Raw genomic sequence first — 25,289 nt, 5'->3', positions numbered from 1 at the left:
TTGCGCAATATTTATCAATTAATTTTCCCCAAAAAAAATATATTTTTAGCATTTAAAAGTCAATTCTTTTGCACTCCTCAATATGAATCAATGAATATACCTTTAAATAATTAACATTTGTTAATAAAACTGCACTACGATAAATATCTAAATAAGTTGTGCAATATGTAAAATTGACATGTTAACAACAAAAATAAGATTTAAAAAGTAAATGGTTTCCCACATTATATATATATACATTTGTTGACTTTAAAAAGGTCAATACGATAAAATAAAAGAGATCTAAAAGGTTATTTCTAATCTTTATTTAATAAAACGAAAAGGTTATGAAATATTTTCCCAAGTGGCATTAAATTTGGTTGGTTTAGAAATTAATAAAGAAACTATAGATGAATATCAATTGGAGGTGTTTGTAGAACTTCATGATGGTGGTGCAGATCATCAATCTTGACGGCAGGCTTACTCACAACTAGGCTTAGTCTAAGGGAGAGAGATTGCGGACTTATCCTGTATACAGGATAATGGAAGGAAGTCTGGTTCCGCCCGGATCTCTGGAACATTGTGGAGCGAACTAGGCTTAGTCTGAGATTTCTCTCTGATTTTTTGCCTGCAGGCCTGAATTGTGATCTAGTTTTTAAGCAAAAACCAAAGTGGGGAAAAAATAATTTTCCCCTTCATTTTTCCCGCATTTTTCTGACATTTAAAAAAAAAACTTTGTTAGGTCCATGTACAAAAATGAAAAAGATAAGAATCAAATTCAACTAAACTGTAACTAAATCGCGTAGGCATTTCTTATTCTATAAATATTTCTATAATTGAAAACTATACAATACATATACAATATTCATATGTACATTTATAAATATAAATTTAATTGTAGCTGCCGTTTATTATTCCTTGATTCAAATATGAAATAAATTCACACTAGGAACTGTGTAGACTGTAGACTGTAGACTGCAGACTGTAGACTTATCTACTCTGTTTTCTTCATTGTGTACAACTAAAATCAAAATAATTTTATTTTGTTTAAAATGAAGAAAAAAAAACATTTCCTAATATATTTATAACGTACAATGATAACAGAAGAACAGTAAAGCTAATTTTATAAATAACAATTTCAAAAAATAAAACTATTTTCCTGATTGAGAAAGGATTCTGATGTTGATGATGGATCAACCAATGTCTCTGAATCATAATAAGGCTGCTGCATCTCTAAACATAAATACTTTAACACATTTCGTTCTAAAATACAGTGATAACCAGAAAACTGTAGAATAGGAAGTCGAAATTAAAGCATGCAATGCTGAAGTGCATTTGATCTTATTAAATCAATAGTTAAGTGAAATGGGTCTGTTTACGCTGCACCTTTGCTGAGCCTTATGTCAATTAGACTATTCTAGTCGTAACTTGAGTCTAAAAGTCGTCTTCCCAATCCAGAGTTTACTGATTCTCACTGTATCATTTTAAAAATGCTGACATCTATGTAAAAAAGCTTGCTTATGTATTTATATATATAAATACAGTTTCTCTCAGGGTTATATAGGGTCATATAGGGTCATATAGTGTCATAAAGTGTCATATAGGGTCATATAGGGTCATATAGTGTCATATAGTGTCAATTAGGGTCATATAGGGTCATATAGTGTCATAAAGTGTCATATAGGGTCATATAGTGTCATAAAGTGTCATATAGGGTCATATAGGGTCATATAGTGTCATATAGGGTCATATAGGGTCATATAGGGTCATATAGTGTCATATAGGGTCATATAGGGTCATGTGGGGTCATAAGGTGTCATATAGTGTCATATAGGGTCATATAGGGTCATATAGTGTCATAAAGTGTCATTTAGGGTCATATAGGGTCATATAGTGTTTTATAGTGTCATATAGGGTCATATAGGGTCATATAGTGTCATATAGGGTCATATAGGGTCATATAGGGTCATATAGTGTCAGAAAATAAATTGTTTTCATTGTGTTTCCTTAGGTTATGTCACATTTTGACCCGAACAACTAGTTCTAAAAGATAGAAATATTGGAAAGTTTAATAAAAGCAAACCTTAACTTTATTTATAAGTTTAATTACCTAGTTGGTTAGTATACAGATCTAAATCATGTCTACTGTTTGGATAATAATATCCATACTGGGTATCCACTCCGTCTGATTTACCAGTATAGTCTAAAACAACAGACAACAATTTTAAAGTCTTGCAATTTTTAGGGTTCCCAGCGAACAAAAACTTTTGCGAAAAAATGCGAAAAATTTCTTTCATATTTTGAAAACTTTTTCACGAAATTTTGCATTTTTTCGCGAAAATAAAATTTGCAAACGGAAGCGAAAATGTTGCGAAGTTTCGTGAGAACAAAAAAGATATGCAAAAAATAGCAAAATGTTTAGTTTTTTTGGCGAAATTTCGCGTTAATCTGTTTCGCGAAAAAATACTATATAAGCTGTGTGAAAAATCTAATATAAGCTGAGAGTATTGGCTCCTAGTATACCAGTTAAAGAGTATCCAGGCATGTCATGTTAACTGGGATACTCTGTATATATACCTGATATAATCTGAGAATGTTGGCTCCTATTACACCAATCAAAGAGTATCCAGGCATGTCATGGTAACTGGACACTCTGTATATATACCTGATATAATCTGAGAATGTTGGCTCCTATTATACCAATCAAAGAGTATCCAGGCATGTCATGTTAACTGGGATACTCTGTATATATACCTGATATAATCTGAGAATGTTGGCTCCTTTTACACCAATCAAAGAGTATCCAGGCATGTCATGTTAACTGGATACTCTGTATATATACCTGAAATAATCTGAGAATGTTGGCTCCTAGAGTACCAATCAAAGAGCGCCCAGGCCCACATTGCTACTAGTGTTCCAAACAGGGCTGCTGTTAGAACACCGTGCCATCCTGGACAACAACAGATTTTACACTTTTAGGAAGAAACATTTTATATGTAAAATCGAAATGACAACACGTTTTGAAATTACTCACATTTTGTAAAAAATTGTAAAATTATAAGGCAATGTTACTTCAACCCTATGTCGAGTAGTGAATAACAATGCAAATGTATCCCCGTTATTCTATCTTGAAAAATGCTAAATTCTGATGATTTTTTTCGTTGTTGATCAAGCATAAATCCTCAAATCATTCCTACAGATAAACCACAATTGAAAAGTATCCATTTTCTGATAGACGAACAAGAATATCATTGTATTTTATTTTCACATAGTTTCAGTAGAAGTAAATATTTCCATTTACTGATAGACGAACAAGAATATCTTTGTAGTTTATTTTTACACTATAGTTTCAGTAGAAGAAAATATTTCCATTTACTGTTATAGCGCCGATATAAGGATTTATCTCTAATTGGATAATGAGATAGATATAAAGATAGATGTTACCACCATACTATTTCAATTGGTTCAGCATAGACAACAAACACAAAAATGAACCCTGATTGGATCAGGCGCTAATGGAATCGGCTTACTAGAGTTTTCAAATCAAGGTTCAAAGGGTACCGCTGTGAATGCTACTATATAAATTAATCAATAAATCAATCCCTTTCATTGTTTTTCTCGAACATTCCCTTTAATATTGTAAAGTTTACCTCCCCCTAGAATATCTATCAGCTGGGTGAATGCATTAGTTCCTAAAAGATTAAATGATTTTATATTTTTTTAATTTTTGGAAAAGTTATTTTAAAATGGAAATTTTTTAATAAAAATAATAGTTTATTTAAATACTAGCTTGGGACTAAAAGTTACTAAAAGTTACTCCCGCCGTTTATCCGCACTTGAACGATTTTACCAGTAAACTAAATTTTCGCTTTCAAAGTCGACCAACTCAACTAAGAATCTCAAAACCAAGCTTAGAACATTCCCGTGGATCTCCCGAGTTCCCCAATCAATATTTGAGGCAAATCGGTCCTTTGTTCCTGAGTTATGATCGGACAAACAGATTTACAAACAGAGATTACAACTTTATATATGTAGATTCAATGTTTAGATACCTGTTAGCTGAAAATTGTCCTGCAATGATATTAATATTCTTTTTTATGCTGTCCAAAAAAGATTAAAAAATTTTCAAATTGCAAGATTTCGTTAAAATATTTTCACAAACACTTCCGAAAGAACCAAAATATCAAATGTAACGAGAGCTTGCAGAAAAACAGTATTTGCTGAATCNCCCCCCCCCCTACTAAGGGTTGCAACATACGTTGAATCTTTTCAAATGACCAGAAATTCTTTGAAAATGGCGATATAAATTTAATTTTACAGCTGCAAGAAACCAAAAATGTAAAAATGGCTGAATAAATTCCACACAGTTGTCCATAAAGTCTCATCCTTTGTGGGTAACCCTGTATTATTTAATATTTAAATATTATTTAATAAACTAGCCTAGATCCCGGCGTTGCCAAGGGTACTCAAAGTTACTCCCGCTGTTTACCCGCGCTTGGTCGTAAATTTCGATTATAGCTATTTTTTCCCTATGCAATTGTCGACCCATTCAAATTGTAATCTCAAAAGCTAAAATCATTCCCGCGGTTCTCCCGAGTTCCCCAATCAAAATTAAGTCAAATAATTCCAGGGGTTCTTGAGTTATGATCAGAAATACAAACAAACAAACAGAGATTACTACTTTATATAGATTCTTTGGAAGAAAAATATGAATATCCCTGAGGATCGAGGTTAACCCTATCCACCTCGGGCTGACTGGGTGAGGGGGGGAGGAGGGGGGGAATAGGGATAAAGTTGGAGGAGGGAAATCTGGCCAAATTCTGAGGAATCTCGTCCTAAAGAAATATCAAATTAACTATTTGATTTTAATTTTTTTTCTTCATAAAGGAGCTGATCACTCGTCTCCAACTCGAATTTCTTGTCCCTAGATGTTTGCAACTTAATTTCGCAGTCGATATTTTAACAAATTCTGCTAATAGATGTATAGTTTAAACTTTCAGAATGATTTATATCATTAGAGAATTAGAGTTTGAGGAAATTGTTAATTTTTTAGATTGTTTTAGATTTGAAAAAATACAAAAAACAGTATTACTCAAAAAAAGTCGAGACAAAATTTGGTGTTCTTAAGATGACTTTTAATAAAATGACACACATCTTAAGAATTCAAGAATTTAAGGAAAAAAGTTCAATTCGTTCTATTTTTAGTAAAAAAAAATACTTTTTTAAGGCAAACAAGTTTTTAAACCCAACAATTGTTTTAATGCAATAAAAAATAAGAAATTATAAAAACTCACTTGAGCAATAATTTTTTCCTAATCTTTATGACTTAAACCAAAAATATGTATTTTTCCTACATGTTACTTACATATTGATAATCTTGAGATTCTCTGGAATATTTTTTCTTAAACTTTGATCTGACATCTTTTTCTCCTTTTCTTTTTTGTCCTCGTTTATTTTTGGGATTTTTCATTTCTTTTCTTTCTTGTTTTCTGAACTCCCTTCGAGATTCTTTCTTGTCAATTTCCTCTTTGCTGTTCTTTTTCCTTCCGCGTAGATTTTTCTCTTCTTTTCGTTTTGCTTTTCGTTCATCTCTTCTACTTTCCTTTCCCCCGCCACGGACTGAGGAACCCTGGAAAGAATTTTTTTACTTTTTTTACATTATGAAAATTTAATATTTACTTTTTGTTCATTTCTTCTGCTTTCCGTCCCTCTGTCACGGACTGAAGAAACCTTAAAGTAAAAAATGTAGAATTGGGAAAAAAGAAATTATCGAAATTAAAATACTTTTGTTTTTCTTCTTGAAGACTTTTCCTCTTCTTTGTTCTGTTTTCTAAAATAAGTAAAATTATGTAATTATTTCGGTTTATTTTTTAAAATTTAGATGTTTAAAGCTCATATAATACAAAAAACCTACCATTGTTATTAAAGGAACTGTAAGCGTAATTTAGAGTAACCGATTTTCAACGGTACCCATGATCTGATCAAGTATTAATTAGATATCGATATTTTTCTTTTTTTAAACTGTATATTTTCATTTGCGGTTTATCTGCGAAAGGGCCTTGCGCATTCCTTGCTTATAAGAAGCAATGGAGAAACTCACAGAAATAAACACTTTTCGAGTATCTTCCATATTTCTTATCAGATTAAGATTTCAAGGGTACCGTTGCAAATCCTATTTGCATGGAGGGTCACTTTAAATTCCGCTTACAGTCACTTTAAGAATAAAAAAACATTTAAAAACCTTAAATCTTTTCGTTGTTGAACTCTACTTTCTGACTTATCCCCTGAAAATGCATTTTTAATATTATTTATTCAAAAAAACTATAATTTTATTTTAAACTTTTATACCCAAGTTATAGCATCAGGTCCTTGTCGTATATATCAATACAATTCGGAGCAGTGCCATCGAAAGCTTTCATCTAATTTAAAATCATAGCAAAAACAAAACTTATATCAATACAATAAAGACGACTTTCTATTTTGATTTTGATTTCTACCAAGCTTTTAAGCAGCATGGATACACAGAAGCGTCAATTAAAAGCTCCTCTTTGATTACTTGTAAACTTGTAATTTAAAAGCTTGTTATAAATCAAAACTTAAATCGAAGTCGTCTTTATTATTGATATAAACGCCGATCACTGTATCAATTACAAAGCTTATCATTATAAAAAGATAAAAACCAAGCTACTTAAAAAAACGTGTTTTTCCTTGACAACGACATTTCTTACAGTTTTGAGTGAAACTTATGCCTATTTTTACAACCCTTAGGGGCTGGGCCTGGGCCTTTTTAGGGTCAACGAAGTGTTAAGAAAAGTAAACTTACCATTTTTGTCGAATGAAACTAAGCCTCTTTTCAAGGTCCTAAAGGCAAAAAAATGTTGATTTAATTTCAAAATGATTTCATCAGGAATTTATAAAAGAAACGCTATGGTTTTAAATAATCTAATTTTTTAAAAAAGTTTTTTTTTGATACATTTCATCTTTGACACAATTTTATTATTTTTAGGAAAAGAAATAATATTTACCTTTTACTTATCTTACGTCGAGGTTTGCTTGGTTCTTTATTATTGCTAAAGTTTCTTTTTGATGGTTTAGTTTTCAGACGTTTTCTGTCATCTTCATCAACATCATTATATTCATCTTCATCATCATCATCATGCTCAACATCATTTTCGGAATAATCTTCATCATTATATTCATCATCAGAATGTTCATCAGTATTATATTCATCAGCAGAATATTCATCAGTATTATATTCATCAGCGTTATGTTCATCAGTATTATATTCATTTTCATGATGTTCATAATCTTTTACGTTAGAGTGCACTTTCAGTGAGCTTTCTGAATACCCATACGGGGAACTTTGTTGGCCATGACCTGTTTTTTGGCCACCGTAAATTGCAAACTTTTGGCCTTCTCGTTTACTTTGGTCAGGATGAATATTAGTGTTTGTTTGGAAACTGTTTTTAGTTTCATCGTTTTCTTTGATATCTTCTACATCTGGTTTAATTTTATCAAAAAAATGCATTATACACTTATTTTGTTGTGGGAAGGGGGGGGGGGTTGCTTTTTTATACATAGAGGTGGCTTAAACTTGTAACTAGGGTTGCTAATCGTTTTCTTCGTTTTGTTCGTTTGTAGAGTGTTGGTCTAAACATTATTTTGATAAAAATTCCTGAAAGAGTTGAGAAGATATCTTGTTCTAACTCTGGAAGCCTATCTTCAATGTACACAGGTTCAAATCTAGAAGAAAAAAATTTATGAAAATTTATTTTTGCTAGTTCTTAAATAAATACAATGGTCGACGTATATATCAATACAATAAAGACGAAAGACGAATAGATTTGAATGTCTAACAAGCTTTTTACAAAATACAAGTTTACAAGTAAATATAAATTATTCTGTTAATTGACAGCTTCTCATTGATTCCGTGTTTATGTGTATCCAAGCTGTTCAAAGCTTGGTAAAATATCGTCTTCATTGTACTGATATATACGACGACGTCTGTACAGAAAAAAATCTTTATTTTTTAGTACCCAAAGGATTGAGTCTATACCACAAACTCAAATTTTCTAATTCCTATATCTTAGCAACTTGATAGTGTAAACCTTTGATTTTTTAAACTTAGATTACTTAATATAACAGAATTCATATTTGAAATAGCTAAGGCCCACGACATTGGGTTGCAAATATATAGGGATTAGAAATCAGAGTTTGTGGCAAAAACTCCGTTCCTTTGAAGAAAACTTTGTTTTGACAAAATTTGTAAAATAGATAAAAGCGGTTTAATTGCACTGCTGTCAATTGTCAATTTCAATGACACTGAAAAAAAACATTTAGGTAATGTGTATTTAAAATACAGTAGAATCTTTGTGATTTTATGTTTATATTATTTTTTCGATCAAAATAGCAGAATTTAAAGACAAGTGGTTTTATTTTAAATCTAAATAAAAAAAATTTAGTTTATTTAGTTTTTTTACCTTGAAAGATTAGCCACTGGAAGAACTTCGTTCGAAATGTCTAAATATTTAGTTGAAAATTAAATTATCTCTTACATGGACTAATTGCTGAAGAAAGAAGACAAAATTTTTTTTTTCTAAACCTTTTATCTTTACAACCTGATGGTGTAAACTTTTGATATTTCACATAGCTTTAAATAACGAAGGTCTATGACATCTGGTTGCAAAGATATAAGGATTTGAAAATCAGAGTTTGTGGCAAAAACACAATTCCTTTGATCGTTAAGTTATCATAATACTAATAATACTATTTTTAGATTTGTGTGTTTAGGTTTGAAATTTCCCAAAAATAATGATGGGTGATTTCTCATCAATCATTCCCCTTAGCACTTTTCAGGCTTGCCAAATTATACTCTAAAGAAGGAGAAGAAGAAGAAGAAGAAGAAGAAGTAGCGTACTTTCAAGTGACTCTCCATGCAAAGATGGCAGTTTAAAACCTTTATCTGATCAATACTGTTGAAGATATGGTCGTTTTTCTCGGTTTAAATGTTTAATTCTCATGATTCCTATATATTTCCCTACAGTAGAAATGCGCCAGTCACTTACGTAGAGAAACCAAAATTGACAATAATCAGTTTTTTAAATTACAAACATAAGACGAAGCTTTTAAGGGTACCAATGTGAATCAGGCAATGGAGGATCCCTTGAGTCTACCCTTTCAGTCCCTACATATACTTGGGTGTTTCTTTTACCTTCTCCAGCTTCCTGCATTGGCTCCTTTGTTCTTTCCTGTTTTCTAAACAAAATAAGGTATTTGTCTTAATAAAAAGTTTAAAATGAAAAAGGCGGGGGGTTATTTTCGGGAAGGTGCAATCTATTGTGATAATTTACACTATAATTTCAAACATAATTTATTATTCAAAAATAAACTATTAAAAATTCAGGAAGCATTTGCATTTGCCCTTTTTGTCCGCCAGGTGGTGGGAAAGTGGCGGCTTGGTGGCGGGTACAAAATTCGGGCCCTTACATTCCTAATTTTTGTTAAATTTTTTACAAAAAAGTTGTTTAGATATCACTTGTAATGTAATGAAGATATACTATTCAAATACGTTGATTATAACCATTCAATATTTGGTATTAAGTATTCAAGTTCTAATTTAAAGTGTGTGATAAAACTATATAAAATTATATATACTTAATTTATAATTGAGAATGCAGGGGGGGGGGTGAACTGTGAGGGGGTGGAATCGAAAACTTATTTCAGTCTACAGAATAAGAAGAGGGGTTGCACTTAAACTTATGAATGACATAACCATGACAAACCTCTTGTTTTTTCGCTCTTCAGACCGTTCTTTCCAACCTTTTCCTCTTCTTATGTCTGCAAGTTCCTTTAAATTTCTTCCAAAAATACTTCGAATATTTCCTAAAACCTCCGCCAGGGGAGCTCTGATAGTTCCTAAACTCTCCGCTAGGGGATCTGGTGTGCTGTAGACTAGAGATGGGGAAAACTGTAAATCTTTACTCTGTCTGCTAAAAAAGCATTATTTTCTCTTGTTTTGAAATTACAAACTTTGCTTAAAATATGGGAATTTCATCGGTTTCCAGGGGAGTGCATTTCATGTTGTTTAAAAGCAAATATAGCTATAACTAGTATAGTTATTAAAACAATAATTAAGAGAAATGGTTCTGTTTACAATGTACAATTGCTCTTTAAAGTCATGACTTGAGTCTAAGGATCGACTTCCTATTCAGTGTATGATGAGAAAAAGAAATAAAAAAGTATTGAAAACCCATCCTGAGGCCGAATTTAAAGAATTTGAGCGGCGGCTTAAATTTAAGCCGCAGCTCAAATATGGTTGGTTTCACTTAAAATTGTATTTAATGTTTCAAGATTTAAGCCGGTGCTCAGTTGAAACCGATTTTTGGCATATTTAAGACACGGCTCAAATTCATTAAAGTCGGACAAAGATTCCTGTAGAAAATAAAAAAATGTAGGTTTTTATAAATTTTGGCAAGTTTTAATTAATAAAACATAATAAATATAATAAAATATAATAACTAGCTTGGGAACCCAGCGTTGCACAGGGTATTCACGCCGTTTACCCGCACTTGAACTATTTTACCGGGGAAAGCATGTTCGATCTATAAAAGTCGATCAACTCAGCTTAGAATCTCAATACCAAGCCGTGGTTCTCCCGAGGTCCCCAATCAAAATTTGAGACAAATCAGTCAGGGGTTCCTGAGTTATTGTCGGAAAAACAAACAAACACCCAAACAGAGATTACAACAGTATGTATATAGATATAGATATAATAAGTAATAATGCATTTCCTTGAAGATCTGATTGGAACAGAAGCCTATGATAATATTAATTTTATTTTAAGTGAATTTTTAAATTATGAGACAATGTCTCTTATAACAATGTTGAAGTGTATTTGAACTTCTTTTAAAATTTTTCCTAGACACTTATTAAATCCCCTATTAATTGAAATGGGCACACTGCACAATTGATGAGGCCCTTGCGCATTGGATTATAATTAATGGCTTAACTTGAGTCTAAAAGTCGTCTTTCCGGTTAGCACTAGGGCTGGGCACGTTTCAACTTTTTATAGCCGTTTCGTTAACTGTTAGTTACAACCATTAAAAAATACAAACTTCCGTTAGCCGTTAAATTTTTTATTTTAATTTTCCGTTTTATTTAAATTACCGTTAGCTTACGCTCTCAATTCTATTAACGGCGTTAGCAGAAAATTTTCAACAATTGATAACGGCTCTAGGCGTTAATGGTACCGTTATTGATAACGGCTCTAGGCGTTAATGGTACCGTTATTGATAACGGCTCTAGGCGTTAATGGTACCGTTATTACAATTTACAAAATTTCGTTGACAGTTTAAAAATCGTTAACAGTACAGCCGTTAACGGCATATTACAGTATTAACCGCGTTAAAGGCAAAAAAATCGTTAACGGTTTATAAACACAGATGACGACATTTAAAAACATCAAATGAGTAAGATTTTTAAATTAAAAAAAAAATAATATTTGCAATTTTAATCACAAAATGACAAAATTTACCGATTTTAGCTTTTTTAAAGTTAACGTTTTTAACCGTTGATTGTTTTACAAAAACAGCTAATATTTTATATAACGATTTCAAAATTAACGGTTTTTGTTGTTCGTTAACGGACTCTTCCGTAAATTTTCGAAAACCACCGTTTCGTTAACGGAACTTTGCTCAGCCCTAGTTATCACCCTATATCAATTGCTTAGGATAAGGTTTAATAAGTGGGTGAGGTGCCTAATTAAGCTTTAAACCCAATGGATGGAATAGTACATTTGAAATTTCCAAGCCGGGTCAACCTTTCCGGTCCCATTTTGTACTGTACCTAGCCCTATAGACAGGACAAGCCGGTGCAACAAGGTTGACGCGGTCAGACTTTATGCTTCATATAGGTTGAATTTACTTTTACTAAAGCGCAGAGGTGCGTGAAAATACAGTGAAAGTAATATGTCAAAGAAGAGAAGACATAAACGTTTAAAAAGAAAAAACAAAAGAAAGCAAAGAAAGAAGACAGCAGCAAAGAAAGAAAGAAAGAAATAATAAAATCAAAGAAAAAGGAAGAAAGTAAAAACCAAATGGAACAAATAACAAATAATGTAACAAACATGATTGACAAACTAGCAAACAAACAAAACATAAAAACCTTTGAAAGTAATTATAAAAAATGTTAACAAACCTGTGAACTTAAAGTGTTTACACACAACGAGAGTAATACACATATAATCATTGCTATTCCTTTCTATGGTAATGCAGAAACTGTACTAAGGATATCAAAGATTAAATTGCCGGGGTAAGATGAGGGATGGTAATTACATATAAAGAAATCTTCTATTTCTATTTCTATTCTATACAGGAGTAAGGCACGCCACTGCAAACTGTAGAAAGTGTTGAGCTAAGATTGCTCATTGTCAAGTACTCTTTGTTAAGGACTATGGAACAGCATTGAGAGGAAACCAAGCCACCACAGATGTTGTCCTGATGAATCCTGCTAGCTATTTATCGTGTTAATATTTTATGCCATTTCAGATAGTTTTATACAATGGGACTTAACTTCAATTTTTAAATTATTAATTAGCCAACAGAACCACCAGGAAAACATTCTTAAATACTTTGTATAAGATGATGTTAACAACTTTTATTTGAGATATATAAAATATTCAATTCAATCCCCTATGAGAAACTAATTAAGGATATTGAATAGATTTTTAACCCGTAAAAGATCTGCCTCAGTAGGAACGTGATCCGAAGTATTATCTCGTACTGAGTCCGAATTTGATGAATTTGAGCCGTGTCTCAAATCCCCCAAAGACCAGCTTCAACTGAGCGCCGGCTTTTAATCTTGAATCATTGAATACAATTTTAAGTGGTACCAACCATATTTGAGCCCTGGCTTAAATTTAAGCCGCGGCACAAATTCTTTAAATTCGGCCTCAGATTACTTAATTGGGATTCCGGGTTTCAAAGTTATAATGCAAGGAAAGTTATTTCGGTGTACTTAGGTGTAGTGTAGTTAGGTGTACGCATCATCTGTACTGCAGTGTACTGTCTCTGGGTGGTAATGTAAACACAGACGGATGTCACAGCCTGACATGGGATCCATCTTTCACATATAAACAATGAAATAGTATGATCATAGGAAACTATTAAGTGATATATCAAAATAATCAAAATTAAATGCTTTTGGCCTCCTCGGATACTAAACGAACACTGATGCGTCTATTCTTGTTTACAAATTTCGCCCTGAGAGATTTGGTTCAAATATGTACGCAGAGTATACGCAACTGCAATTAACACATATGCAATTAATCCTTCATTCAATTTACTTTAGTAAACGAAACACATATGCAATTAATCCTAAATACAATTTACTTTAGTTTGACGTAATGCATTTGCAATTAATCCTATATACAATTTACTTTAGTTTGACGTAACATATATGCAATTAAACCTTTATTCGATTTACTTCAGTTTAACGTAACACATATGCAATTAATCTTATATACAGTTTACTTTAATTTAACGTAACACATAAGCAATTAATCCTTTAATACAATTTACTTTAGTTTAACGTAACACATATGCAATATATACACTCTAGTCTACACTCTACTGACATAAAGAAGTTTTCTATTCCCTATATCTTTGCAACCTGATGGTCTAAACTTTTCAAATTTGGTCTAATATACTAATTACTGTAAGTGGAATAAGGAAAGAAACCCGTGAAAAAAAAGAATGTTAAAAATTAAGCAGCATATAAAAATCTTCAAAATTAAGCGGCATATAAAAATCTTCAAAATTAAGCAGCATATAAAAATCTTCAAAATTAAGCGGCATATAAAAATCTTCAAAATTAAGCGGCATATAAAAATCTTCAAAATTAAGCAGCATATAAAAATCTTCAAAATTAAGCAGCATATAAAAATCTTCAAAATTAAGTAGAACTTAAAATGTAATTAAGAAATACCAAATTTTTTAAAGCCTTTTTTTTGTTGCTCTCAATTTACCTGTTTAGAGCAAATACATATATGAGGGAATCTAAAAATTAAACGTGAACAGTGAACACATTATATTTAGTTTTTTTATTATAAAGGATCTGTTTACTCGCTTTAGGTCTACATTAATTATACTAATTTGCAACCTGGTGTCAAAGAGGTTTAATAAATAGCTATAAATTAAGCTATGCCTCAAATAGTCAAAGGTTTACACCACGAGGGAGGGAGTCCAGAGTTCCTCAAACAGTAATCACCGCCACCCAAATCTGTTTTGCGGCAAGCGCGCTCCTAAATTGGTAATCTCCACCACCTCAATTAGTAATCACCGTAAAATTTTGTTTTCTGTGATTTGAATATAATGCACTTTTAACACAATTTTCGACATCTATCGGAGTTTTATGGCATCTGTATTGACTTAAACTAAATTTTCAAATTATTTTCAGATTTGTTTGGTCAACAAAAGCTGAGAATTAAGGCACAGTTCATTTTAGCCGAATCTTAGATCCAATTCGCCACTTTAATGACTGCATTTCATGATTGGCGTCAAGATGCAAAAAAGGTCGGGCTGCCTGTTTACTAAAAATTATCTCATCCCACCCAAAGTAATATCCATCTTCATTTAAAAGATATTTTCATAAAACCTTTACAGTGTTTAGATTTTTGTATTCGCCTACTCGAGTTCAACATCTACAACAAAACTAATTATATGCATAGAAAGAACATAAAATTTTGAAAAATTAGTCTCATCACACCGACTACTGAAAATGAAGTATTTAGTCCACTAATAATGGGTTAAAGTTTCCTCTCCATATAAGGAGTTTAAAACAACATTCAGAGGAAAATGTCGCAAACATTCTTAAAGCGAAACTTGAAACTAAACAACGTAATATATTTCTAACACTTAGTGTGACATATTTATTGATTTATTTTCGAAACTAAGGAGCAATAAAGAAAGCTTTAACAATATTGTACACCATAGGGCCATTAAAAGAGGTCAATATGGTCTTATTTCTAAGAAATAAACGATCTAATTTTACGCTTTTTTGGGCTGATTACTATTTGAGGTGGTGGAGATTACCAATTGAGGAGCGCGCTTGCCGCAAAACAGATTTGGGTGGCGGTGATTACTATTTGAGGAACTCTGGACTCCCTCCCTCACACCACCAGGTGCAAAGATACAAAGATTAAAACATTCGAGCTTTGGCGAGTAATCAGTTTCTTACGCAAAGTCGGGTTTAGAAAGCGATGTCTTCTTTTGGGGCGTTGAGCTCACCATGGAACAGAAAGGAAACAGAAGGAAATGCAGGCCCTCACGTTGAATTCACCACGGAAAAGAAAGATATGCAGGCCCTCAAGCTGTGTGCGCCTTAGCTTTTAAAAGGATTGTAATGTTATATTTTAAAATCACCTCATGCAGTACCAGTCAAACCTTTATCTGATCAATAATGTGGAAGATATCGTCGTTTGTCTACATAGTTTGCACAGTGTGTATTTCAGGCAAACTCATCCATTATTTTTCATCTAATCTTCAGATGCAGATTAACTCGATTAACAACGGCCCCCTTAAACACGTTGTCTAATTAAGTATATATCGATTTTTGTAATATTAAAAAACAGATTGTTTCCAATTGGAATTGTTCAACACAAGTGACTTTCACCATTCTCCAACACAATAAAATATAGGAATCATGCTTATCAAAAACTTTATTAAAAAAAAACATTATCTTAGACATTACTGACTAGACAAAGGTTTCGGGGTTAACGTTGTGAACTAGGCATTGTTATCTTTTGCATGGAATTGAAATTACAACAACAGCCCATTTAATTGGAGGGTCAATTTGTTTAATTTATTTTTGTTAAGGAGAATTAAAACCTTTGTTAGCGGCAGCAGAACAAGACTCGTTTATTACCATAATATTATACTATCTCAATAAATTCATATTTAAAAACCTTTATTTTGTTTAGATGATAAATTTACTCCAGATTCTACAGTTTCAGACGAGAGTATCAGTGTATAGTGTATTTATTTATTTAAAACTACAAATCTACGAAAACCACTAATCACTCGAGTAAGAAAGACTTTGCTCAATTAAGTTTACACTTTTGTCGTCTTTCTTCTGCATTTATAACTGGTAAAATTTGGCAGACGCTGAACTCTTCGAGTGTGCGAGGTGGGGAAGACTTCACTGCAGATTTTACTTTTGTACACTTGACCACTTTTTCAACAATTTTCAATTAAATTAGTATTTATTTAGGGCTAGGTTAGGTTAAGACACTTTCTGGGCCGAGCACTGCGGCTAGGACAGGCTAGAGGGCTGAGCGCTGCGGCCACGGGTTATGACACTTTCTGGGCCGAGTGCTGCGGCTAGGATTCAATCTTGATCTACAAATGTCATCCCCCCTTAATCATGCTTTTAATTAAGCACGGCAGTGAGGTCTTCCCCACCTCGCACACTCGAAGGTTGGAGTTCAGCGTATGCCTAAAAATTTCAGCCATTTTCTTGCTCCTTTGTCATTAATATAACATCTGCCAAGTTTTAGCCCTAACAACTTTCTTACGTGAACTTTAATCCGAAAATTAAAAGTTTACAATTTTTCTAGTAATAACAAAATTTAATCAGATTTAATATATTTTATTACATGTTTTAAAAATACATTTTAGCATTTTAACATCTCTTAAAACTTTCCTATATGAAAGCATGAGGCCATTTGTTAAATAAAATTGCCCATTTATCCAGCAAAGGATTTGAGTCTTTGCAACAAACTCAAATTTTCCAATCCCAATATCTATCGAACCTGCATGGTGTACTTCTTAGATATTTCAAACTTAGGTTATAAGCTCTAGCAGAATTAATAGTTTGAAATATCAAAGGTCTACGACATTTGGTTGCAAAGATATAGAAGTCAGAAAATCAGAGTTTGTGTCGAAAGACTCAATTCCTTTGTCCTATCAGATAATTGATAACTCTCATGAAATATTACGTTACATACGATTACGGGGTAACAAGAGATCATGATGAGATTCAGAATAGATCAAGAGATCATGATGAGATTCAGAATAGATCAAGAGATCATGATGAGATTCAGAATAGATCAAGAGATCATGATGAGATTCAGAATAGATCAAGAGATCATGATGAGATTCAGAATAGATCAAGAGATCATGATGAGATTCAGAATCAATCAAGAGTCGGAACCTAACAAGGGGATGGAACTTACCAAAGGTATAAAACATGAACGTGGAACCACCGAAGGGGTGGAATTTACAAAGAAAAGGAACACATATCTATTGCCTAACGTAGCCATACCAAACCAAAATTTACAAAATACATTTATTCAAACAGCGTATGAAATAGGTTTCACGTGGGCATTTAATATAATATTTTGTCTGCGGTATTAAGAAAGTTAAATATCTCTCGGTCCTGTATTAAAAAAAAGTTACAAAATGTAAAAAAAGGTTCTTTCAGGTACATCTTCTAGTCCTCCTCGTAGTTGGAGAAACTGTTCTCCTAGTCCTATTTGAACTCTGCAAGGCAACAGAATTGGAGAAAATGTTCTCCTAGTTCTATTTGAACTCAGCTAGGAACCAGGATGGGAGAAACTGTTCTCTTAGTTCTATTTGAACTCTGCTGAGAACTAGAATTGGAGAAACTGTTCTCCTAGTCCTATTTGAACTATGCAAAGAACCAGAAATGGAGAATCTGTTCTCCTAGTCCTATTTGAACTGTGCAAGGAACCAGGATGAGAGAAACTGTTCTCTTAGTCCTATTCGAACTCTGCTAGTAACCAGAATTGGAGAAACTGTTCTCCTAGTTCTATTAGAACTTTGCAAGGAACCAGGATGAGAGAAACTGTTCTCCTAGTTCTATTTGAACTCTGCTGAGAACCAGAATTCGAGAAACTGCTCTACTAGTTCTATTTGAACTCTGCATGGAACCATGTTGAGAGAAACTGTTCTCCTAGTTCTATTAGAACTTTGCAAAAAACCAGGATGAGAGAAACTGTTCTCATAGTTCTATTTGAACTCTGCTGAGAACCAGAATTGGAGAAACTGCTCTACTAGTTCTATTTGAACTCTGCATGGAACCATGTTGAGAGAAACTGTTCTCCTAGTTCTATTAGAACTTTGCAAGGAACCAGGATGAGAGAAACTGTTCTTCTAGTTCTATTTGAACTCTGCTAGTAACCAGTAAGCCTGAATGACGTGACCACTTTACTGCACTGCCATTGGTGGAATTTCTGGTCAAGTAATACGGACGTAAAAATAATATTATGAATGAAATCTATTGAAAATAGAAATAACAAATATAAAAGTAAACCTAATTTACAATTAGCTTCCTCTGGGATATCATCGTTTTCAGATTGGTTGCTTATTTGCTGAATATGATCTTTTTAAACCTACTACTTTTATACAAAATTGTATATATATTAATTTTCGTATATATTTGACACAGTTTTATATCAATTTCTTGAGACAGGAACATCAGATATGACTTTCATGGGTCGCGATCAAGAGCTAAAGTGATTAGCTTTCAGCCTATACCCCCTTTCATTTTCCCTTTACTGTCCCTTTAAGAACCCAGTCAACCGAGGGGAGGAAGGTCAGCCACAACAATTTCTAGTCCGAGCCACATTCTCCTCATTTTCTCGTCCGAGGCACCTCTAAATCCTCGTCCTGCTATTATTATTTTTTAAAAGTGTCTAGTCCTCGAAGATAAAACAATTTTTTAAGAATCTTTAGGGCATAAATGAAATATTGAATTTTAGTAAATCGAAAAAAATAGTTTCAATTGTATCAAAGTTTTCGAGTTCTTCGAGTTCTATGTCCTTAAAAATGTTCACTTTTTTAACGCGCATTTTCAGATATTCTTGGTGTAGAATGCCGCAAATAATTCCGAGATTACAGAACTTTAATCTTTTTTCTTAATTATAGTGAAAACCATAAATTTTTTCCGGATGGTTCCATGGGGAAAATGATTGGCATAGGTATGCCAAATATTTTGCTATTTATTTCATATCACGAAGGTAGGCCATAACGGAGGCAGAAGAGTTTTAAGCTTTACCTTGATAAAGTTAGACATCATTCTCATGTCTGTTAAGATTCAAACATTATTTAATCATTGCAATACTTTCGTCTATCCATATTTTATGCCGTAACGTGGTCAGATTTGTTGAAAATAGTTTTATCTTCAAGATTTAGAAACTTTTCAAAACATATTAAAAGAAGGACGAGGATTTCGAGGTGGTTCGGACGAGAAGTTGTTGTGGCTGGCCTTCCTCCCCTCGTCTAGCTATTTAACTAATAACTTTTCTACCGAGTTCCCCAATCAAAATTTGAGGCAAATCAGTCAAAGCGTTCATGAGTTATGATCGGACATACAAACAACCAATTTAAAATTACTACTTTATATATAAAGACCGCAGCGTTCGGCCCCCTAGCCTGTCCTAAACGCATCGCTCGGCACAGAAATTGTCTTAACCTAACCTAACCCTAAAATAATATACAAATAAATAACAATAATTTTGCTGAAAATTAGATATCATATACAAAATTGATAGGAGGGGGGAGGAGGTGGGCGGTGGTCCAGAAATCATTCTCTAAGTGTGTAACTCTGAGCCGATACAGTGATAAAGAAAATGTCTAATTTTCACAATTTTTACTTTATCGAGATATTTATCTTCGTACCATTCACAGAAAATTTCCCCACAATTACTAGCTGGGCAAACTTAGGAAAATCTGAAATTTTTTTTTTTTTTATTTGTCAGAATTTTTCATTTTCCAAGATGGAAACTGCATTTTTGAGAACAGTTATCTGAAAATAGGCAAATATAATGCATTTAAGGAACATCAAGCAATATCAAAATTTAAAATTTACATTAAAAAAAATACAAAGGTTAAGAAATATCCTCGTTGGTAATGCAGACAACAACTTAATTCCATTCACGGAAAAATGTGGTCTTATCAAATAATCAGGAAAATAAAAAAATAATCATGCATAAATAAAAAAATGAGTATATGAGATCAAAAATGAATAAATAGTGCATTAGATCAAAAAATCGCTTGATTATAAATCACGATCTCCTCCTAGTCCTCTTTGAACTCTGCAAGGAACCAGAATGAGAGAAACTGTTCTCCTAGTCCTATTTGAATTCTACAAGGAACCAGAATGAGAGAAATTGTTCTCCTAGTCCTATTTGAACACTCTAGGAACCAGGATGGGAGAAACTGATCTCCTAGTTCTATTTAAACTATCCAAGGAACCAGGATGAGAGAATCTGTTTTCCTAGTCCTATTTGAACATGCTAGGAACCAGAATTGAAGAAACTTGAATAGAATATTAGGGCGGTGGTAGCCCAAGGAAATTATACGTGCGCATACCACATTCAAAACAGAGAACAGCGTTCGGCTAGCCTGTTCTAGCCGCAGCGCTCGGCCAAGATAGGGTCTTTAACCAGGCCTAATCCTAAAATATATACAAAGCGTCCCGTATCATATTAGATTATTTCCAAGTTTTAACACCAAAATAAACCCATATACTTTAAAAACCTAGCATTTTCTGCAAAAAAATTCTTATATTTATCCCTATTCAAGCTTTCAAAATGATATATTGTTCTCAAATTATCTTATTAGTCCCGAAAATCGTAATTTTGATTTTTGACTGATTAAAGATCTAATATGATGTGGGACACCCTGTACTAATATCCCTCATCTTGTAATTCAACATGGCACGTGCACGTAACGCGCGTAATTTCCTTAGGCAGCTGTCTAAAACTGTCCCATTAAAAACATAATTACACACAAAGTAGTATTTCTCATGTTTTTTAATATTTGAGGGTGAGAGAAGGAATAGATAATTGATCAGCTGTGGCTTGGAATGCTGGGGGCCGGGGTGGGAAAGGGCATCTGGTATGCGCTACGGGTATTACAGCTAGGGTCCAAGAAACATTTTAACCGGCAATATGTGGCGATGGCGAAGATGTCGGATAAATAATTCTGGACAATATGTGTTCTCGGTTAACTATAATTATTTGCAGGGAGGTTATGGGACCGAGCGCCGCGTATAGGCCAGGTTAGAGCAAATAGAATAGAATATTTATTAGAGTGGAATTTAGAAAATCCCTCGATATTAGTTTTGTCAGTCCCTTTCAGCCTGAAAGGGAGTTTAAAGTGTACAAATCATGTAAATGTTCACAAATTAGATGCAGTTACATTGATACAGTAAGTTCCCTAGAAGCTATCCATTTCAATTTCGAATTTATTTAAAAAACTTTTTAAATGAATTAATTAATGAATCATTTGATTTATAGTTATAACGGAAAATCATCGTTTGTAAAGTTGAAGGCATAGAGTCTATTTGAAATTATCATTGGTCAATTATGAAACCAGCCTATTTCATAATTTGGTTTTCTTTTAATATTAATTTTAGATTTTCTATAAAATGATGTTCCAGGGCCCAAAAGGTTATATAGCGCAAGTGAAGTACACCTGCAGTAAGGAAACAGTACAACAAAATGGCCGTTTTACACTTTTTTCTAGTAAATTCCACTCTAATATATATTCTGTTCTCTTTGGGTTAGAGGCTGGGCAATAGAGACATACTCAATTCACTCAATTTAATTTAATTAAAGCGTGTTCTCTAGCAAATCACTATCATCAACATATCATTAACATCAAAAAATATTCAAAATTATTAATCATTATGAAAAATTTGGTTGAATTCAAAAATTATCTGCGTTTTTCAGTTTGCACAAAAGTCTCAATAGTTAGCTGACTTTAGTTCCCAGGAAATTATGCCAACTTTTTAATCACAAAAAAAAATTATTCAAAAATGAAGGAAGGTCGAGGGAGGGGGCGCGCCCAGGATCGCAATTAAGATGTCGGGAAAATAATTCTGGACTTTATATGTTCCACATCGGTTTGTCAGACGAGGGAGGAAAGGCAACCTCTCCTGCACAGCTTCCCAACCTCATTTTACCTATTTGCGGCAGTGCGCGTCCCCCGAGGGCTTCCGAACCTTCCCCAAAAAGTCTTCCCTCGGGGGACATGCACTGCCGCAAATAGTTAAAATGAGGTTGAAGATGTGGGGTAGGTTGCCTTCCCTCCCTCGTCGGACACTAGATGTTTTCATGCATTTACTCGAAACATCATTAAACCCCCCCCCCCCTCCCTCTTCTAAATAAAAATAAAGCTTACCTCCATTATCAATTCTATTTAAAACTCTTGGCTCCGAGCTCGGAAACTGCATATTTACAACAATATATCTGCAATATAATAACTAAGTCTCTAAAACTACGAATAGAATTAATGTTTTCAAGTTCCTTATCTATAGTATAGTGTCTATGAGACACCACATCGAGCTAGTTTATGACTCATTTATGATTATGTCATACACGTATATCAGACTTACGAAAACTTTTCATAAAGAGATTCTGTACGGACGCGTCACGCGGCGGCAGTTGGTTTGGTTTGGTTAACTCAGAAAAACGGCTGTAACAAATACAAATTCAATTCTCAAAAGAGAACTTTTCTGCGTTTCAAATGCACAGGTTTGATTTCATTTCACAAATATGATATTAGTTAGCAAAATCATGCATTTCTGCGCTGCGCAAACACACATGAAAATCACACTTGATAAAAAATTCAGGACGCATGTTTTTTCGTGCGCCTGAGCGTTTCCATTCCAATAATGTCAACTTTCTTAAAAACTTTAATTCCATTTATCAAATATGATTATTGAGCAAAATCATGCATTTCTGCACTGCGCAAAAATGCATGAAAAACACACTTGATAAAAAAATTCAGGACTGCATGTTTTTTTTCGTGCGCCTGTGCGCGTTTCCATTCAAATCTTTCAAGTTTCTTAAAAACTTTGATTTTATTTCAGAAATATGATATTATTTAGCAAATCATGCATTTCTGCACAGCGCAAAGACACATGGAAATCACACTATGATAAAAAATTCAGGACTGCATGTTTTTTTTTGTGCGCCTGTGCGTTTCCATTCCAATTTTTCAACTTTTTGAAAAACTTTAATTCCATTTATCAAATATGATATTATGGATAACAAAAAAATTCAGGACTGCATAATTTTTTTCGTGCACCTGTGCGTTTCCATTCCAATCTTTCAAGTTTCTTAAAAACTATGATTTCATTTATCAAATTTGATATTATTTAGCAAAATCATGCATTTCTGCACTGCGCAAACACGCATGGAAATCACACAATTGACAAAAAATTCAGGTCTGCATGTTTTTTTCATGCGCCTGTGCGTTTCCATTTCAATCTTTCAACTTTCTTAAAAACTTGGATTTCATTTCACAAATATGATAGTATTTTGCAAAATTATGCGTTTCTGCGCTGCGCAAACAGGCATGAAATTCACACTTGATAAAAAATTCAGGACTGCATGTTTTTTTTCCGTGCGCCTGTGCGTTTTTATTCGAATATTTTTTAACTGCAAAGATTCAGTTCTCTCAAATTTTCTTTTTATTTGTTAAAACAATGCGCCTGTGCACCGCCCATAAACGCATAAAAATGACAGATGATAAAAAAATCAGGACCACATCTTTCTTCTGTGCGCCTATGCGTTTTCATGTTCAAAGATTCATCTCTCTCAAAAAGTTTTATTTTGTTTGGTTTTTATCTGAGAAGAAATTTAAAAATATTGTAAAATTTAATTAAAATAAATTTTTAAGTTAAAAAAAGTTTGCTTTTTATTTTTTAAAACCGTGCGCCTCTGCGGCGCTGCATAATTGCATGAAAATGACACATGATAAAAAAATCAGTATTACAAAAAGGGCGTGTCCGTAAAATGAATATTAAAGGCGTGGTGGCTAAATAATTTGGTAAAAGAATCTGTTTTTTACAGAATATGGTTTTTTTCTCTGATCCACAAATACAAATTCAATTCTCAAAAGAGAACGCAATTCTGCGTCTCAAATGCACAGGATTGATTTCATTATACAAATATGATATTATTTAGCAAAATCATGCGTTTCTGTGCTGTGCAAACACGCTTGAAAATCACACTTGATAAAAAATTCAGGACTGCATGTTTAAAAAAAATATTCCAATGAAAACACACAGGGGCACGGAAAAAGCATGCAGTTCTGAATTTTTTATCAAGTGTGTTTTGCATGGGCGTTTGTACAGTGCAGAAACGCATGATTTTGCTAAATAATATTGAAAACCTTTGAAATTCAAGATTGGCTGTATGCACAATGTGTATATTCAAATTTAGTTCTGGAAGGGGTACCCTACTAACCCAAAAACTTAAAAATATGTATGACATATGTATATATACATATTTTTAGGTTTAGGAATACGTAAAAATACGCATTTTCCATACATATGACATGTATTTTCAAAACCATTTCTTTGGTGAAAATACGTATTTGACAAATGCTTATTTAAAAAACCTAAAAATCCAATGAATCAGGAATTTTTAGGTTTTTTTCTATACGTGAAAATAGGTATTTAATAACTGTAAAAATACGTATATGAATAACGTAAAAATGCGTATGTAAAATATCTAAAAAATCAAATGAATCAGGAATTTATAGGTTTTACCTGTATGTAAAAATACGTATTGAATATCTGTAAAACTATGTATTTGACATACATAAAAATATGTATGTAAACAAACCTAAAAAATCCAATAAATCAGGATTTTTTAGGTTTTTCCTATACATAGATTTAGGTTTGAAAAAATCCTAACATTTCTTAATTTTTGGAATTTTTAGGTTTTACCTTTTAAAAATACGTATTGTTCAAGCTCTAAAATACGTATTGTTCAAGCTCTAAAATACGTATTGTTCAAGCTCTAAAATACGTATTGTTCAAGCTCTAAAATACGTATTGTTCAAGCTCTAAAATACGTATTGTTCAAGCTCTAAAATACGTATTGTTCAAGCTCTAAAATACGTATTGTTCAAGCTCTAAAATAAAATGTTAAGAAGTGGACTATATAATTTTGCATTCGCATTGTTCAAAGGCGTAGTCAGGGGGGGATGAGAGCTAAGCCCCCCCCCTGGACCAGTGAACTCTATTGAAATCAGGGGTTTTCAGACCCCAACAGGTGCTGAGCTCCACCCGGAACAAATTCCTGAATACACTCCTTCCTTCATTTCTATACAACTAATTCCACAAATTGCTTAAATCCATATTCATTGATATTAATTATTTTCAATCCAATCCAATATACTGTCTACAGAAATTCACATCATCATCTGTATCCATCTAAATCAACATTCATATATGCATTTTGTCTGTATTTTCAACAATTTTACATATTCAAT

The 25,289-nt window shown here is 32.9% G+C and overlaps 1 protein-coding gene across 2 annotated transcripts; it reads right to left on the bottom strand.

Annotated features, from left to right (window-relative positions):
- Positions 1-869: 869 nt before the first annotated feature.
- Positions 870-22,271, bottom strand: LOC111705563 (stress response protein NST1). 2 transcript variants are annotated; one of them, XM_023478151.1, is made up of 19 exons: positions 22,185-22,271; positions 10,770-10,795; positions 9,762-9,965; positions 9,191-9,234; positions 8,460-8,499; positions 7,655-7,722; positions 7,005-7,479; positions 6,803-6,840; positions 6,221-6,263; positions 5,764-5,809; positions 5,659-5,709; positions 5,345-5,608; positions 4,698-4,814; positions 4,032-4,050; positions 3,630-3,671; positions 2,822-2,929; positions 2,090-2,182; positions 1,139-1,212; positions 870-1,000 (listed from the first exon to the last, which is right to left on the bottom strand). In XM_023478151.1, the coding sequence occupies exons 1-19, from the start codon at positions 22,188-22,190 to the stop codon at positions 974-976; spliced, it is 1,785 nt and encodes a 594-aa protein (XP_023333919.1). In that variant the 5' UTR covers positions 22,191-22,271; the 3' UTR covers positions 870-973. The 2 variants fall into 2 exon arrangements, with proteins under 2 accessions (XP_023333919.1, XP_023333918.1); XM_023478150.1 differs by lacking the exon at positions 22,185-22,271 and adding an exon at positions 12,175-12,298.
- Between the last annotated feature and the right edge of the window lie 3,018 nt (positions 22,272-25,289).

This window comes from Eurytemora carolleeae, unplaced genomic scaffold (assembly GCF_000591075.1).
Source record: "Eurytemora carolleeae unplaced genomic scaffold, Eaff_2.0 scaffold284, whole genome shotgun sequence".
Lineage (NCBI taxonomy): Eukaryota > Metazoa > Arthropoda > Copepoda > Calanoida > Temoridae > Eurytemora > Eurytemora carolleeae.
Note: the sequence above shows the minus strand (reverse complement) of the source record. Positions and strands in the feature narration are given on the sequence as shown.